Genomic DNA, 18,829 nt, shown 5'->3' with positions numbered 1-18,829 from the left:
AGAAAGCATGGCTGGGGCATGAAGGACAGGTAGAATGAATGCTCCTTTATACTATGACATCTTCAAAGTAGGCTACTTCGGTGAAATGCTTCACTTCTTGATTGTCATCCTCTTACCCCAAGTGTCATCGTTTGCTTGGCTGAGCACTTCTCTCTTGCACCCTCACTCACCTCTTATAATTCACAATTTGAATGATCTTGAGGCTTTTTGCTTTATTATCTATGAAGGCCCTAACCCTACTGTTTAAATCAAGGAAGGTGAAGGAGAAAATCTCTTAAGACTCAAATTCTGTGATTCTACTTGACTTTTCTTTACCCTCAGGAAAATCTACTGCTCTTACTCTCTTTCACCCCCTTCCTTCTGATGGAAAATATTAAATTAGTGGCAGACTTCATGTGGCCATTTCTGCCCTATCTTTTCTTTTTGGAATTCTTTCTTAGTCCCTGTTGATTGTGTGCTGTTCTCTGTTGGCCAGAGGAGGGTGGCTTAGAACCCAAACCCGTCTTTACCCATTTCTGGATCTCAGCATCCTTATCTTCAAAATGAAGGGATTGCAGCAAATGATTTGCAGCTCTAACGTAACATGGCCCTAGTATTTCCATGGAGCAGAAACTCACAGGACTTCAGGTCTAAAAATCTAGATGTGTGTGTGTGTGTGTGTGTGTGTGTGTGTGTGTGTGTGCATGCATGACAGAAGAGAGAGAGAGAGAGGGAGAGGGAGGGAGGGAGGGAGAGAATTTTATAGGTGATGGAATCACAAGGCAGTAGTCAAACATCATAAGTCTTTGGTTTGGGGCTGAATTGTGTCCCCCACCAAATTCATATGTTGGAGTCCTAACCCCTAGTACCTCAGAATGTGATTGTATTTGGAGATAGGGTCTTTACACAGATATTTAAGTGAAAATAAGGTCATTATGATGGGTCCTACTCCAGTATAACTGGTGTCCTTATGAGAAGAGGAAATCTGGGTACAGAGATTTGTATAGAGGGAAGATGATGTGCAAACACAGGGGAAAGAAGGCCAATTCCAAACCAAGGAAAGAGACTTGAAACAGATCTTTCCCTCCCAGGTCCCTGGAGGAAATGACCCTGCCAACACCTTGATCTTAGACTTCCAGCCTCCAGAAATGTGTGAAAATGTCTGTGGCACTTTTATTATGGCAGCCCTATCACACTAATACATCTTTTATGTCTGATTCCAAAGTGCACACAAAAAAGTTCAGTGACCTCCTCTCATAGGTAAGCTCTCAGGCCTCATGGGCCTTTAGGCAAATACTGGGTGCCCTTTGGCCCCAGCTTGACTAAGAAATGCAGCCTCCAGTGACACTGTAGGAAAGGCAATCTGGGAACTTTTATGACACAATTCAGTCTTGCTGAGAATTTGGGGCTAATATTTAACTCTGGATATATATTGACATGGAAATTCTTGTAAAATTCACACAAAAAAATTTAAAATGCATATAAAAGCCTTGATTTTTATTTTAATTATTTTACTTGTTTTTTTGGCGGGGAGGGGAATTGTTTTCTTTGCCTCTTGCATAATTTTTGTTCTTTTTTCATTCTTGCCACTGTCTTTCTTTGGACTTTCTTGGGCATGACATTTTCCTTTTCCATTTCTCCACGTTTATTAGCTTCTCCACATTTCTCCGTTTCTCCTCCTTCTGTCACATGATTTCTCTAGCTCCAGCGGGCCTACTTTTCTTCATTTCCTCTACAGCATCTCCCACTTTTTTCTCGCTGTCTGCTTCTCTCTCATCCTCCTTGCCTCTGTCTTAGTCCTGCTCTCCTCCGTTTTCCTTTCTGGCCTGTGTTCAGTTTCTAGCTCCAGTCTCCCTCCTCTGCTCTTTCTTCTTGCCTTTCATCTGCTTGCTGACTTGCTTCCGTCCCCTCCTTCTGTTCCCCTCCTGGATGTTTCTTTGGCCCACCTTTCCTTCTCCTCTGAGACTTCGTTTTCTTGTTGGTGGATGGGGGCTGATACTGTAAACATCACAAAAATAATTGCATTGAGAACAGGTGGTTCCCTTGGTGTCCCGGGAGACAGAGCCTTTGAGTCAGCCCAGGATGCCTGGGCTCCATAGATGCAGAAGACATCATTGGTGCTGGAGAGGTGTCTGGACCTCAGTCACTAGACCTGATATTCCAGAACTTTGGGACTCATCTCTGACACCACCCACCCCCTCCCCAACTAGAAATTGAGAGGCACTGTGTCACCTGGAAAGAGAAAGAATTAACCTGCCTTCACCCCCTCAAGCACACCTTCCAGCCACATTCACCTAAAAGTTATTTCTGTGGTGCTTGCTCCCTGACTCATCCTCTGGCTACTGTGTTCTCTGTGAACCAGGTTGTGCCTAGTCCCTTTCCATCACTCAAGGTGGCTCCCTGGGGTCATATCTCTGCTAAGCCCCCTGTTCCAGCCTCAGCTGCAAATTAGGACCAGGAAGCAGCAAAAGTGTTATTATGTACTTCTTGGCCTCTCATCTTGTGCCTTCTGCACGATGCTAGTTTTGACTCCAAAGATTAAAACCTCAAGTTGTTGTTTTCTTTTTTTGTCAAGAGTCCCCAAGGAGACCTGAGAGATTTTTACTTTCCTTATTCATCCTTCCTCATTTTCTTCACCTTCTCTTTAGTTCTCATCCTTTCTACTTAATCACTAAAATGTAGTCACATATTCATTTGTTCACTTGTTCATTCACTCATTCAACAAAAATGTATTAAGTTATCAATGTGCATCAGATGATTTACGTACTTTTGGTGGCATAGATAGTACCTCTAAGGCTTGTTTAAAGTCTAGCTCTTAGTAAGAGACACCTGCAGATTTTGATCATTAGAAATTTTTTGGTGTTCTTAGAGCCAAACAGAAGTTTTTATTTGTTTTTATATTCTTTCTATTTTGTTTTTATTTTCTTTTATGTTTGCCACTGGATGTGAATTTCTATTAGTTCCCATTTTAGAGTGTTTTTTTTTTTCTTTGCACCTTTGCAGAATACCAGGACTTGAAAGGTCACATACTTTATTCATGCAGTTATGACAGAAGTTAACACTTGTCCACCAGTTACTTTGTGCAGGCATGTGAAAAGCATTGCATGCACACAAACGACCTGATGAGGTAGATAGTACCGTTATCCCAACTTTACTGATGAAACTAGGGCTTGAGAGGTTACATTATTTCGCCAAGGGCTCTCCGCTGGTGATTGGCGAACCTAGGATGTCAGTTTTGTCCGATACCAAAGCCCAAGTTTAATCATTCTTCTCCACCGTCTTCTGGTGATCAGATGGTCCAGAGCAGTGGAAGGGAGAGTTTACAAAGTGGAGTGATGTAAGGGATGGACCTCTCAGGTGAGAAGGGAGCTTTTTTGACCTGTGAGCCAGGAGACTACAGGACCTAGTTACTGTTTGGCTCACCCACATGGACAGGATACAGATCTCACAGGGGTGGCCAACCCCCATCCCCCCCCCAGGTTGGCTTACCTTCTGAGCCTTGGGCATGTCGGTGTGGCGCTGGGCACGTACAGAGCGGGCTGACTTGGCAGGCTTGAGAGGCGCGCAGTACATCTCCAGCCTCCTCAGATCACAGCTCCGGAAGCAGCATTCATCCACGATTCCTGTCTGAGGCGCCCTCCGACTGCTCGAGCCATACCCCGTGGGCTTGTCTGTTCCAATCAAACGCAGAGAGGCCGGGCTTTAGAGTGGGATAATAGGTTATCTTCACAGTCCCCCCCAGCCCCTGAAGACTCTCCTCTCCCCACACCTCGTCAACCCACACTTCTGTGAGTCAACCTCTTCTTGAAGCTCCTCCAACAATTCCTGACCCCCTAGATCTTTCTGGACTCCAGAATGTCTCCTGGAGTTGGTGCCACACTCGCTGGCAATACCTCACTCATTGTGCATTTATTTGTGTTAATTCTCCTCAAGTTCTTAGACACCTGTAGTCAAGGATCTTGTCTAGACCCAATCCTCACCTTTCCTTATATGTTGACTTTATTGGGAGGCTGCTAGGAATATTAATTAAAAGAGCATGTTTTATGTTTTCTTAATCTTGTTAGCAAATCTGTATGGTTTTTGTTTGCAGGATGGCTCAGATGTTTGCTCTTTGGCTTAACTGCTTCTGTTATAACATCAGACTGAGAATTAAAGAGGTTTTAAGTCTGGAAAGTTCTCCTCACTTAACTGATGTGGAAACCGAGACTTGGAAACCGAAACTCAGAGTTGGAAATGACTTACTCAGGGTCATTCATGCAGTAAGTGGTGGAGCCAGGATTCAAACTCAGGTCTACTCCTGGCTAAGCCCAAGTGCCTCATAGAGCCTGGGAGACCTGTTGTATGACTCTGGACAAGTCATTTAAGCTTCCTTGGCCTCAGTTTACCCATTTGTAAAGTGGGGTTAATAAGATTTTCCTTGTACTGATTGCTTGAGGATTATATGACATACTGTATGAAAAGTACTTAGCGTATCACCTGACACCTAGTAGGTCCTAAATAAATGTTGGTTTGTTTCCTCAGAACATCGCTTTCCAGGATCATATAGGGTCTGTGAAGAGACAGGCTCTCTATTGACTGCATCCAGAAGCTTTGGAACTTGGAACTGATGACAATACCAATGTGATAGGGCTCCTTCTCCTATCACCCTAGAGAGACCAGAACCATCATTTCTGTTTTCTTATAGAATAACCACTAGACTGAGACAGAATGAACTAAATGTCCATTTTTCATTCTGATTGCCCAGAGGGAACACCAGGAATCAAATTTCTTTTGATATTTTCAAATCAATTAGGCCTCTTTACTTGGCAAGTAGGTTTTAGTGTGATTCTATTTTGTTTTGTTTTGATTTGGACACACTTTTCTTGGCTCTAGAAGTAAAAAGGAGGCAAAACAAGTTTACATGGAACTTAAAATGTACTTGAATTCTTTGTAAACTTTTGGTCATAGTAGAACTTTTGTTACACCAAATCTTGCTTATATACCCATATATAAAACAGACAAAAGTGAAACTGCTGGGGCTTGGGCAAGGGCAGGGGACTGGATCTTGGCTTTCTCTGTCTCCCTTACCTCCCTTGGGAGGTGGAGGGCCTGAGTCTTCTCCACTGATGTCCAAGCTTCATGGAAGAAAATTTGTGAACTATTGAGCCAGAAGGATCCAATTAATCAATGTGACATATGTTCAATTTAAATTCCTGACACAGAAGACAGCATTATATGTTAAATAAAAAGTCTTACGTTCACATAATAATGATACTGTACTTTAGGATGAAGTTTTGAAAGTCAAAATCTCCATGTATATTTTGAACTCTCTAGTTGGGGGAGATCAGACCCATGGTCATGGCCTGCTACCAAACTAGTTTGGCTGCCTTGTGGCTCGAGGGGCCAGCTGTTCATGGCATCCTCTAAGAATCCAAATGTTTTCCTGATGCTTGGCACAGGAACCTGGGGATGCTTCCTCCCTGTAAGGCAGGTTTATTGTCATTCTTAGGGCAGCTAGGGGTAGAAACTTAGCAAGGGTTCAATTGTGGTCTCTTTGGGTGGGGTGTGCTGCTTTCATTCAGGGCGAACCCTGTGGGTTCCTCATGGTTGAGGGATTTGGAAGGGACCAGGCAGCTGGTCCCAGTTGGAGCCTCAGTGGTGTTTTCACTTGCCATTGGAGGATCAACCAGTGCAGAAGACTCTCTGCTTCTGCTCGCCAGCTGGGCCCTGGCAAGCCAGGACTTATCTGGTCCCTTGGGCAATGTAAACAATATTTTTTGTTTTTTTTGTTTTTATAATCTTTTCCTGGAACTATAAATTAGAATAAAGACACAAATAGGCTTACATGGTTCTTTGTAATCCACAAAGGACTTCTGCATACTTTTTGCTAAGTGGCTATTTCAAGAGGCTGAAGGGGTCAGCCAGTGGAGAGTGGCTGATACACTTTGGTTTTCTCTTGGGGTGGGGAGAGAGGGGAAGGTGACTCAGCCTACTTTGAGGTAAGCGTCCCTGTCATCCACCGCAGGTAATGATTGCTCTTTGCCAAAACGATACATTTCTTAATGGGACATGATTGTGATTCATTTGTTGAATTTGGAATAGTAATTTGATGTTTGGAGGTAATGTGGCAGGAGTGGTTCCAGAAACCTTCACACTCGGCTAACTTAGAAACAACTAATTTCATCCTTATGGGTTGAAGATGGAGAGGGATAGGCTCTGTGATTCCAGGACCTATTTAGCACCTCTGTTTCAAGCATGTCTAAAGTAATCTTCCTTCTGAGACTCCATAGGTTCTGGAGCTTCTTGCTTGCCACTGGAGAAAGACACTAACCTTCATCTCAGAACAGCATCAAACATTGTATGTATACATATTCCCTTCTTGGTGACTGTCAACAGCCACGAAACTCACCACAGGACTATTTCCTCTTGAGAGATAGAAAGTAATCATCAGCACAGCAAACAATAATAGCACACACCAGGCATCTGCTTTGTCACCTCTTAGATGAGCTCAGAGTTTGCCATGGTTCAGTCTATAAAATAGCTGTGCTTTTTTAGTCCATAGATCAATGACTTTAGGAACAGAGAAATTTAAGACTCTTCCACAATGCTCTAAAAAGAAAGTTTACCTTATGTCTATATCTGTTTTTTTAATGTTGTCAAAATATTACAGACTTGGATTTTGCCAAAAATGTAACTACCAGTTATTTCTAGCCACCACAATCCTAGAAAGATGTTTTTCTTTGTCTATTCATGATGTCTACAATGGACTGATTGTACTTCATTGAAAATATATGAACATAACAAGTATTTACCTTGCCTTTTAAAGTTTAATTGATCCTTTGAAGTGTCTTATAGACTTGACTTCTGGTTCTACATAAAGATATTTAACAACAAAAAAAAATCATTTCTCACCAATTGAGAGGCCAGAGTTGAAGGTCAAAGTTTTTCCCTTTATCTTCAAATGCCTCATATTTCTTATTTTTCCAGAACCAAAATAAAGATATTTGTTACTATGGGCTAAAACTAGGAGCATGATGCAATGTGGTTTACCAGGAAAACAGTAAAATAATTTGCTACAGTATCAATTTTGAGAAAAATAGGGATTTTTAATGACCTCAGAATTGCAGCTATTGTCATTATGAGTAATTTTTAAATGAGATGGAGTGAACTGTTCCATCCTTGCCTTTGAAAACTCCTCATTAAGCACTAGGTAATTATGCTCCAGTGGGCAGAATCAGAGTTGGTAGGTGAAAAAGAAACAAATGTTGGATTAATATAAGAAAAAATTTCTAACAATTTGAACTTAAGAGTGTTAAAAATGGGACTGACTTCTTTTAAATGTAATGAACTTCCCATTGCTGGAAGCAGTTAAGTAAAGGCTATATGAACACCTGTCAGAGATCCTAAGAGCATATTCCTGTATTGAACACAGTGTCTGACTGCTATGGTCCTTTCTATTCTAAATATTCTGCAATAAGTAAAGAAATGGAGGAGAAAACTCACCTAGGCCAACCAAATATTCACTATGGTTGGAAACCACTTTTACACTGTCTTCAAGAAAGAAAACCAAATATTTTCTAACCTAGAAGGTTAAAATTTGTTTTCTGTTTATCACTTGAGTTCCCCAAGATTCTCAAAACATTTTTTTGTACTCAATTCTATGACAAAAACAGGTGACTGGGATAGTCCTTTCTACAACTAGGTATAGTCCCAGTCCCAGAGTTCTGTCATACCAATTATGAAGTGTCCATATACTCACTCAACTGTTAGGGTGAACAGGCATGTGTAGAATTTCACAGAATTTTCCTTGCTGACAAAGTCTTGACATTGGAAATTTATATATTTGTTTTTCAGTAGGTTTGCTCCAGAGCATGCAAACCAAAGATTGCTTAGCAGACAAGTTGGCTGCCACCTAACCTAGGACTTGAGTTCTCTATGAGCAGACATAAAGTGTCATCACAGCATCTTGAAAGTTGTATGGCTGTATCTTGAAAGTTGGCCAACAGACAGAATTCCAATGATTAAACAGCTGGCTTCTATAATAGTAGCACTTCCCTTTAAATAATGCATGGTCAGTGGAGTAATTCAATAATCTTCAGGGCAAACTTGCTAGTTATAAGGGTTTGGGGCAGAATTTTGGCATCATCAAAACCATGCCAATTAGCTGAGTCTCACATTTTGTCATGGATGCAAGCAACTTGCTTCCCACCATCTCTGAAGGAGAAGGCATAATAATGAGATTTAACTGGGGTCATCACTTCTAGAGCAAAGAGCTCTGGTCATTCATCATTGGTAAATATGTACTACCTTTATTGGTGCTACATAAGCTTGAGTTTCTTTATAGATTTCTGGGAATACAGTCGGGACATTGTACTCAACTTTAATTTCCTTTGAAACTTCCCCTCTTGCTTATTGAGAAAGCTTTCCTTTAATTATTTTCACTCTGTTGTTGGAAGTAGGAGACATTGACTTGAAGAATCAGTATTTAAATAATAAAAAATGCAAACATTTTCCAAATAGGGAAATATCCAGTTCTGAAGATACACACTTGTTACTGTTTGCGTTCCAAGGACTAAAAGTTCTCTAGAAATTGCTAACGGGGGAGGTTCTAAAGTTGATCGTGTTTTGAAAGCAGGGAAAAAGAAGTAAGACAGTTCTAGTTGTATTTCCAGGGCTATTTCTAGAAAATTCACAATTATGTGTCTGGTTGAAAACGCAAATGGATTATCAACTAATAAAAAACGAAGTTGCATTTAACTTTGATTAACTTAAGATTGATCACAGAATCAAATACCATAGTTAATATCTGTAGAAGCCAGTTAGGTTTCCTACACCAACTATCTATCCATAACTTCCAGACCTATTGACAATTTAAAATAACTCAGAATGATTAGTTTCTTAGGCATCAGTGCTCCATGTACCACCTTATCTAATAAAAATTCATTCAGTTGACATAATTTTGCATGGGATACTAGTAGGAAAGTTGGGTAAAATGTGAGTAATCTTAAATTTGTGTCCATTTTAGTGAGAATCACTTCTCACTTTCCTTTTTTATGGCTTTATGTGGAAAACTGGACTCCTTTCATGAGTTCCTAATATAAGGAAAATTGTGATAGGACCATTACCTAGACCCCAAATGTAATACATTGAATGGTTGATATTTCCTGAATTCATAGGATTTGCATTAACTTAAAGCCTTTTGATGAATCGATATTTTACCTTTAAAAAATTCTATGGAAATCAACTTGAATTAAAACAAATATTGAGATATATGTGTTCATGTGCTTAGTAAAGATATGGAAAGATGCCTTCACTACTGTAAGACCATCCACATCACTATGCATTTAGAATAACGAGAGTATGTACACACACATACTCGAACACATATCGGGGAATGAAGTGCTTGACTGTCAGTATCAAAACTATTGTCAAAACATTTTAAAAATAGGATTGTTTGTGAAGAAATTTTTCAAAAATATATACCTATTGCCTGCCTTATATGTTGCTAGTGGACTCTACACATTTCTGCTTTTCTGCAGAAGATCTTTCCAAGTAGGACTGGCCTTTGGCATTTATAAAAGTGAACACAGAAAATGTCCTCTCTTCTGTGAATGGCATGTCATAAACTTTTCTTGAAAACCTATCAAATTCAGTCATCAGTTTCACTTCAGCCTGTGTTAATTTTTAATTTCCAGTGTCTGCTGGTCCCACTACTTCTCAGTTGAACAAGGTCATCTTTTCTAGGAATCGCGGCTCTGTTTGACCTGCCACCACCCCCATCACTCGGCAACTCTTTCTCAGCTTCTAAATCCCCATCACCCAAAGACCAAAGTCTTCCTGTTACCCAATCAAGTCAATGTTTGTGTATCTCTGGGCCTAAAAGGAATGAAGCAGCGCTCTGTGGGGCTGCCCCTTTCTTCAAATCTGCCTTTTTTTTTTGGAAGCCCCAACTCAAGGGCAGGTGTGAAACTAGTGCTATTCAGTCTGCCTCTGTCCCAAAGGCCAGGGAGCTAAAGCGCAAGGCTTATGAGCAAGAAAACTAGAGATTCAGAGGAGAAACATTACCGTTTTAGGGCTCTTTGGAGAAATGGGCCGACAGAGTGGGAAGCAACGTGATGTATTACTTTAGCCTGATACAATGCCCTGGAGGGCGAGCGTCTTGCCAGGTCAGCACAATTTACTAGTTTAGGTTTGATTCCAGGCCTTGGAGGAGATAGATGTAGCCAACAAAATTACACTTTGGCAAGAGAAATGCTTTGCTGGACAGAAATGTTGTCCTGAGGGAATGGTTTGGTTTATCAACGTCTAAGGTAAAAGATAATCAAATGCCAGGAGGTCATTTTTATGTCTGAATTATTTCAGTTGAGCCTGCTATATAAGTTAGCTACCATTTTCCAGTTATATAGTTTCGATTAGTTAGAACATACTGCAGGGTTTGAGTATGTTCTGCCTGTGACATCTGTCATACCAGTGAAGGAGGCAATGTGTGGAGTGGCTAAAAGCACACGTTTTGGAGTCAGACAGGTCTGGATTCTGCCACTTATTCACTAATCACCTTGGGCAAGGCACCAACTCTTCTAAGACTCAGATCCTCTTATGTAAAATGGACATGAGAGTATCTCCCAAGACTGTTGTGAAGGTTAAGTGAGAATGTATGTAAAGTGTTTTGCACAATGTCTGGTATGCAATAAACTCTAAATAAATCTTAACTCTTATAATTGTTATGGAGTTAGTTGGCTGGCAAGGCTGGCTGGGCAGGTCTCCTCCTCTTCCTCTCTTCCTCTTAAAAATGCATCCTTTCCAAAGTTTGGTTGAAAAGATGGCCTTTCTAGATAAAGGAGGACTGTTCTCTATGAAAATGAACGAATATGTGTTCCTTTGAAAGAATATCCAAACTTTATGTTGTATAGACTGTCCTAAATAATTTTAATCTGGAATAGGAACTCTATGAGAACAGATCCTCCAATCAAGTCACACAGTGATATGGGCTTATCTTGAACTCTTGTTACGTTTGATTTCTCCCAAATAATCCACTGGCTAAAATAATTGGCTTTTCGGCATTAGTATCTATTCACTTATTTCAAAACAATGCTGCAAGGCATGGGAGGGGTGTGGGCAAAATACATGGTCAGAGTGGTTCCCCAATCACTTTCCACCAGCATATGTATTTCTCTCCTCTTTCTTTTCTCTTCTTCCTCCATATCTTCTGGTCTCCTGTTATTGACAGCTATTGACATTATTTTTGCTCACTGATGCACTTTAGGGCAAAAGCTCATATTATGCAGAGTTCATGGTAGGCTAAAAATTAGAGTTTAGTTCCCTCTCTGGAATGACTGAAATCTAAGGCTCCCTTTCCTGCCAACCATGCTTTGGAAATAAACAGCCACCAAGTATACAATGTCACCAGGCCCACTAATCACTACTCCATCTTGGACCCACACCTGAATGAGATGAAGACAGACAAAACAAGAGAGAATAAGAAGGGATGTTGAGGAATCGCACATATGGACCTGAGTTATCTCATTTTTTTGAGAAAGGCTGTGACGGAAATTGTAAGATGAGTCCGGCTCCAATGTGGAGATTGTAGCCATGCCACCAGCATTATCTCTTATACTTACACTGTTACTGTCAGTTTACTCTTTCAGATGTGGGAAGAGAGGCCTTGTAGGCAAAACATAAGGCATTCATGAATAGGGGGTAACGCCCCTCTTTCTGGTGCCACAGAAAGATGAATCAGCCAAAGGGGTATTAAAACACATTCTCTTTATTTTTAGTTTCACTCTAAAGTCTATCATTTCTCTTTTCTTTGCAACTTGGCACCTGCCCTGTGTTCTCAGGGGCCCTGCTCCCCATCAGTCTCCTCACTCAGGCCTCTGTGTTTTGCTCAGGGTGCATCTGGAGATTTTCCCAGGGGTGGGTGTGACACGGTCAGGATCCAGGTGAAGGGGTGACAGCTGCCAGGGCCGTCTGGCCTGTCTGAAGGGAGAGTGTCGGGAGGTGTAGGCCCCATAAGGAGAGGCATCCGGGCCTGCATCAGGGAGTGAGGTGTTGGAGGGCAGCCTCCACAGCAGCAGAGACAGCCGTTGGCATTAGTGCAGAGAAGCAACAGCCAGAGTCAGCGACAGGTTGAACACAGGAGAGGAGGGAGGGAGGGAGAAGGGGGTTAGAGTGCTACATGATATAAATAACTGCAGAGTGTTCACGTCCGTGCCAGTTGGGTTGTGTGTGAGGTACCTTTCATGCTGGTGTGTCAACAGCGTTGTTCCTGAATTGAAAGTTCCTGGGGAGTGTTTCTATAGCACCTAGCACAGTGCCATATGCAGAGAGGAAGTAAAAAAGAAGGCAATATGGTATACTGAAAACAACATTGGATTCCAGCCCAGATCCTTTGTGCAAACTCACAAGTCACCCAAACTCTCTGAGATTCAGTTTTCTCACATAGACAAAGTACTGGATAACATCAAGCACTCCTTCTAACAACACGACTCTAAGCATTATCTAAATGGCTATGGGACCCACTTTCTAATCAACAATGCATATATGGCACATCAGTGCTTTTCCCCAATAATAGAGAAAAATACAGTGAAGAGAAGTTTGATGAGAGATCCAGGTCTTTCCTCTTTGTCAGATTTAATTTTATATGAAAACAAGATTGATATATCAGATTGAATTTAAGAAAAGCAGGGATCAGCATTGGGTTTGATGGAGGAAAATTTGTGAGGACTGCAGAAGCCAGATCAAGGCAGGATACAGGTGTGAATTAGAAGGATAAGAAAGATAAGAGAGTCATTTGCTGGAGCTGTTGAAATAGTAGAAAGAACCCAACTTCATTTTGGAAATGGATCCTAAAGGCTTTGAAGAACGAGGAAGTGGCCTCATTTGTGTGGGCACCCAGAAATGAGAATGAGTATGAGAAGAGTCTTTCTAGAAACTCCTGGGCATGGTCTTTCATTTTTATTGGATGCCGCATACATCTCTGCAGCTCTGTTCATTTCTTCTCCATCCTTCTTTATGTTATTTGGATTGCATAATCACTATCACTCTATCTTTAAGTTTGCTGATTCCCTCTTCTTCCAGTTCAAATTTACTAGTGAGCCCCCCTGGTGACTTTTTTTTTAGCATCTATATTGGAGTATAATTGCTTTACAATGATGTGTTAGTTTCTGCTTTAAAACAAAGTGAATCAGCTATACATATACATATATCCCTATATCTTCTCCCTCTTGCATCTCCCTCCCACCCTCCCTATCCCACCCCTCTAGGTGGTCACAAAGCACTATGAGGCTGCTTCCCACTAGCTATCTATTTTATATTTGGTAGTATATATAAGTCCATGCCAGTCTCTCACTTCATCCCAGCTTACCCTTCCCCCTCCCCATGTCCTCAAGTCCATTCTCTACATCTGTGTCTTTATTCCTGTCCTGCCCCTAGGTTCATCAGAAACTTTTTGGTTTTTTTTTTTTTAGATTCCATATATATGTGTTAGCATACGGTATTTGTTTTTCTATTTCTGACTTACTTCACTCTGTATGACAGACTCTAGGTCCATCCACCTCACTACAAATAACTAAATTTCATTTCTTTTTATGGCTGAGTAATATTCCATTGTATATATGTGCCACATCTTTATCCATTCATCTTTTGATGGACACTTAGGTTGCTTCCATGTCCTGGCTATTGTAAATAGAGCTGCAATGAACATTGTGGTACCTGACTCTTTTTGAATTATGGTTTTCTCAGGGTATATGCCCAGTAGTGGGATTGCTGGGTCATATGGTAGTTCTATTTTTAGTTTTGTAAGGAACCTCCATACTGTTCTCCACAGTGGCTGTATCAATTTATATTCCCACCAACACTGTATGAGGGTTCCCTTTTCTCCACACCCTCTCCAGCATTTACTGTTTGTAGATTTTTTTGATGATGGCCATTCTGGGGGCATGGTCTTTTAACATTACTCTTCGCAAAGCCACATCTTCAAAAGATAAGTGACCAGTCCCAGGAGGGTTGTTAACATCGTTGACCAGAATGCTGAATTTCCTAGTATTCAACGTGGGCAACATTTTATTTCACTAGCTTCCTAAGTGTCTGTCAATGGTATCTGAATCCTCTGTGTGATATTCAGTTTCTTCCTGGGGGACTGGTACATAGTTTCCCCAGAAAATTCCATCTACAATTACATGTTATCCCATCTCTGATAACGTGAATGGGCTTCCAGACAGGTCATCATCTCTACCATTGGGACCCAACATCTGCCCAGAGGACAAAATTAGAAGACCATTACATACATGTTTTTTTTTCAAATGCTACACCTTTTTTTTGGTAAGATAAACTAATGTTAAGGTTATTAAAATTTTAAAATCTGTACAAGGAGTTCTCAAGCAAGTGGTAGTATGATTCATCAAAATATTAAGCAGGTATGCAGACTGAGGGTAAATGGTTCACTTAATGAGAGATTATATTATCTCAGGAAATTTCAGCTAAAATCTGGACTTGTCTAACCATCCTTTATCTCTTTTTTTCTATAGAATTTTGCTACTATAATTTTCTCCCCTTCCGCTTAATATTTAATTGCTTAAACATGACCAAGAGACTTTAAGGGCTTTCCTCAAATTATTAAATTTTAGAATTTCATAAGGCTTTGGACCGGAGAGCAAATTCAAGGTCAGCTAAGAAGTCTCTTAGTAATCTGGCAATCACCGAGCCTGTTAGTTTTAGCCACCCCACTCCTCCCACCCCCAAATATTATTTTTCTGAATTGAGCAAGTGAAGTATGAATAAGGAGAGAGAGGTGTGGCTGGGTTGCAGCTTGTCTCCAAGCTAAATCCTGTTCTCATCTTTATTTCATCTGGGACTGATATCATTTCTACATCTCCAAACCTCATTAAATGCTTTTAGCAAATATTATTATCAATCAAGAAAAATCTCTGATTCCCGTATTTATTTTACTAAAGGAAAATGTTTTCAGCTTGTGATGTTGGCTGGAGAAATCAAACTCATTTTTATTTTTATTTTTTGTCACATACTCAAACACACTGTGAATGACCACGTTGCTCTGCTCTAGGACCCCACTCTGAGGCAATGGTTTCTTGGCCTTTCAGCCAATCACTCACTTCTGTGAATTTTCTTTCTGAGAACTGAAGACAGTTGCCCCAGAAGTTATTTTCCAGTTTATCACGAAACCTGCCCATGGTTGCAGAATTAGTTGGCCTCATTAGAAGCAAGCAACGTGAGGCCTGATGTGTCCTATAGCTGCGGAGGCTCCTTCGTGCAGGGACAGTGGGCCAGGATAACTGCTTGTGGGATATTTTATTTCCCTCAACACTTACCTTCTCTCTGCTCTCTTTGGCTCAGATCTGGGTTTGGGAAGCCTGCATGAAGGCACTGCTGATGTTAATACTTAGGCATAATTAGCTCTGTCCTAACTCTAGTAGGAAGTCAGGGCCCAAGTTCAGGGGCTAAATGCTCTCTTCTGATGCATAGTTGCTGAACAGGGAAGCCTCCATTCTCTCTTTCCAGCCTTTCAGCAAGTGCCTGCTTCCTTGTAATCCCACACCTAGCCTGTCACACCTGTGAAAAAGGAGAATATAAAATCCATTGATCTCTTAATGGGTATGGTCTCCATAATCCCCACTATGTCAATTAGATGCATATTTATATAAAAACTGCATGTATAAACCTTTAGGTTGATGAGAGGAAATGATTGTCAAGGTCTTGCAGCAGCTTCTGTATAATAGGTATAGGAGGAGAAGTGAAGCGTTTTGACTCGTAGTAGCAGTTCTGATAAGAGAATGTGGAGAGAGCTACAAACATTCTCACTTCTGAGCTGTCAGTTCAAGTCATTGACGATGACTTTTACAAAGAAGAGTGACAGGGAAAAGGGGGCTGTTGGTTTAGAAATATTTTAATCTACGTCTAACGACTTGCTAATTTATTTATTTTTCTCCTCAAGCAACTTCTTGTCCTCCTCTTCCTCCTCCTTTGCTTCCGGTGCAGGACGATACTCTGGTAAAGGTACTTGTGACATCTTAGTCTTCCCATATCTTCTCATTGAACCAGTGCTCCCACGGTCCACTGAGCTCTGCCCTCAGCAGGCATTTCCTGCAGTCAGACTATGACCCGTCATAAATTCCTTGCATTCTTCAGAACATCTGTGCCTTCTTTGGCCACATCTTTTTTCCTGGTACTCAACAGGCCACAAATCACCCTGGACTTCTCCTTCCAGGCTGTTGATGTCTTAACACTCTCCTTTCAAACCAGACTCTTCTCTTGTCCTTGGCTGTGGCTCTTGGCTTCCCAACTTTCTCACCTCCCCCATCAGGGTTAGTCATCTGTGGCATCACCAACTGTGGCTCTTTCTTCTAGCCTTCTATCTGGCCTGAAATGATGCACTTCTTCAAGTGTCAGAGTTACTATGCAGACCGTACTACCTGGTTTGATGCTTAGTTAAGCTCCCTTACGTTGATTTAAACACAATAGTGCAGACAACACCTTCATGCCTCAAGAACATTTGAGAAGACTCAAACCTAGAGGATATTGATTAGCTAGTGAGAAAGAAGGAACTATAATAAGACCTAAAGGTATAATCAAATGAGGTTTGAAACTTTTCCATTAAACGCAAGTTTCTCTGGAGATTGAAAAGGGGCATTTCATTCTCCAGTTCATTTTATGTTTAAACTAATTTCTTTGACATTTAGAACAAATGCGTGCCTTTGCAGTAATATATTACCAATAGCTTCCCTTTGTTGAGTGCTTTCTATTAAGCTAGTATAGTAAATATTACTTTTCATGTCATCTCATTTACAGCAACTGCATGAAGTAGGCATTATTACTATACCCATTTTACATATGAGGAAACTGAGGTTTAGCAAGGTTAAGTAACTTGACCCAAATCATATAGCTAGTAGGTTGCCAAGTGACTTCACTTCAACTGGGGACACCTTGAAAGTGGGAGAATTCTCAGGTGAGGAAAAATTCTGAAGTTGATACCATTACTGGGATTCTTAAAGGCACATAATGCTAAAATCCATGAAGGATATGGAGGAGGTTATCTAAGTCAGCCCACCAACCCCAGGTTTTGAGCACATGTAGTAGACAGAGTTATAGCCTAGGTATTCCAGAGACTGCCAGAAGGAATGTCATGCATGGCTTTTGTCCTAGAGAGAAAAGTCTGGGCAATCCTGCAGTTTAAGGCATGGCTGGTGTTGGATGTTCACATCTCACCCAGTACACTGTGATTCTTTCCTCTTTCAAAAGGGGCAGTCAGCTCTGTAGTGCAGCCAGACCATCTCGTTTCCAGTCCCTTTGTATTGCACAAAATTATGACAACTTCAGCCGAAACTGAAAAATGAAATTTTACCCATAATCTCGCTATCCCAACACATCATAATCTCATCATTTTTCTATTTTTTTTCTAGTTCTCACCCAGATGCATGCATCATTTTGACACAGGTACAGTCACAGCCTAAATTTCAGGTAGTATTTTTGTGTTTTTTCACTTAACAGTATATTGGGAGCATTTTCTGTATTGCTCCATAATCTTTATAATTATAATTTTAAAGATGAAGAATATTTTATTGAGTAGATTTGCCACCATTTATTTTTTAAACATTTTCCTGTTATTAGACGTTTAGTCTAGTTCCAGCTTTATCATTATTTTAACTAATGCACCAATAAGTGTCTTTGTGCACATAACTTTCTACTTCTAGATCATTTGTAAGAATAAATTCCCAGGAATGGAATTACTGAGTCAAATAATATTATCAGACAATCCTATTTTGCTGAAAGCCTACAATTTTTCATAAGGACCAAAGCAGAGAATTATATCTAGATTTCCTCCCAGGATTAGAAAAGCGAGAGCCAAGGTAGAGCACAAACAGGAATCTTACCTGCATCCCATGAATTAGAGAAAAGAACCAATTTCTGTTTTCAATTACTAGTGCAGTTTCCTCTGAAGGAAACATGGGATGTAACCAAGAATTGGGCTTGGTGTCCAAAAGTTTACTAAGTAGAAGAAAAACCAGGAAAAATGAAATTGATGACAAGAGACCCTAGTTCTCAATTTTCAAAATCACCAAGTACCTACAAGTTTTCTTCTCCAGGGTAGGGAGAAGGGATCCCCAGAGCATGGCTGCCAACAGCATCATACCTCCTGTAGGGAGATGGGGAGTTTGTGTTCTAAATAGCAAAAGCTCTGCTTTCGTGCTCCTTCTGGACTCAGAACCTCCCTGGAATACCTGCCTCCTGCCCAGCCTGGGGTCTCTCAACCTTCTTTCAGGGAGTAATATCCCTGACAACCTACCTCCCCATCTAACCCCAAATTTGGCCACACCTGCCCTTCTTTGACCACGTTATTCCTTTCCTGCTTCTAATCATTCAATCACCAATGTTCATTGAGCACCTACTATACTCTAGATACTGCTCTCAGTACTGAGGATAAGATGTTAACAAAACAGACAAAAATGGGATAACAGGTCACCATGCCCTCCATGCCCCTGGTTCCTATGACAACCTTATAGGAAACTGTAGTGTGGCGATGCTGAAATCAACGTTTCAATGACCATTGCCCAGAGCAATTGGAGTCTGAGTCCAGCAAGGGAGTTTCCTTTAGGCCCCTGTGAGAATTCTTGTCTGAGGATTTCATTCCCACTAACCTCTCTGAAGGTGCAAAATGATTATTTTGTGCATCACAAACTAGCACTTAATCTATATATTAGGCTTTTTTTTTTTCTGTTTTATGAGGACCAATCAATTTCCCCAACTTGATTTGAAGCATTTTTTTTTTTTTTTGAGGTACACAGGCCTCTCACTGTTGTGGCCTCTCCCGTTGCGGAGCACAGGCTCCGGACGCGCAGGCTCAGCTGCCGTGGCTCAC

The 18,829-nt window shown here is 40.9% G+C and overlaps 1 protein-coding gene across 1 annotated transcript in view; it reads right to left on the bottom strand.

The window, feature by feature from the left end:
* Positions 1 to 1,457: 1,457 nt before the first annotated feature.
* The window catches only part of IGF1 (insulin like growth factor 1), a gene marked incomplete at its 5' end in the record, with an annotated part of 56,036 nt that continues 38,664 nt past the window's right edge, over positions 1,458 to 18,829 (bottom strand). The window contains 5 exon segments of the mRNA XM_079715473.1: positions 1,458 to 1,807; positions 1,809 to 1,814; positions 1,816 to 1,868; positions 1,870 to 1,977; positions 3,469 to 3,650. Of these exon segments, the coding sequence (XP_079571599.1) occupies positions 1,753 to 1,807; positions 1,809 to 1,814; positions 1,816 to 1,868; positions 1,870 to 1,977; positions 3,469 to 3,650 (404 nt within the window). The 3' untranslated portion in view covers positions 1,458 to 1,752.

Source organism: Hyperoodon ampullatus, assembly GCF_949752795.1.
Source record: "Hyperoodon ampullatus genome assembly, chromosome: 11".
Lineage (NCBI taxonomy): Eukaryota > Metazoa > Chordata > Mammalia > Artiodactyla > Ziphiidae > Hyperoodon > Hyperoodon ampullatus.
This window is presented reverse-complemented; position numbering and strand designations above follow the sequence as displayed.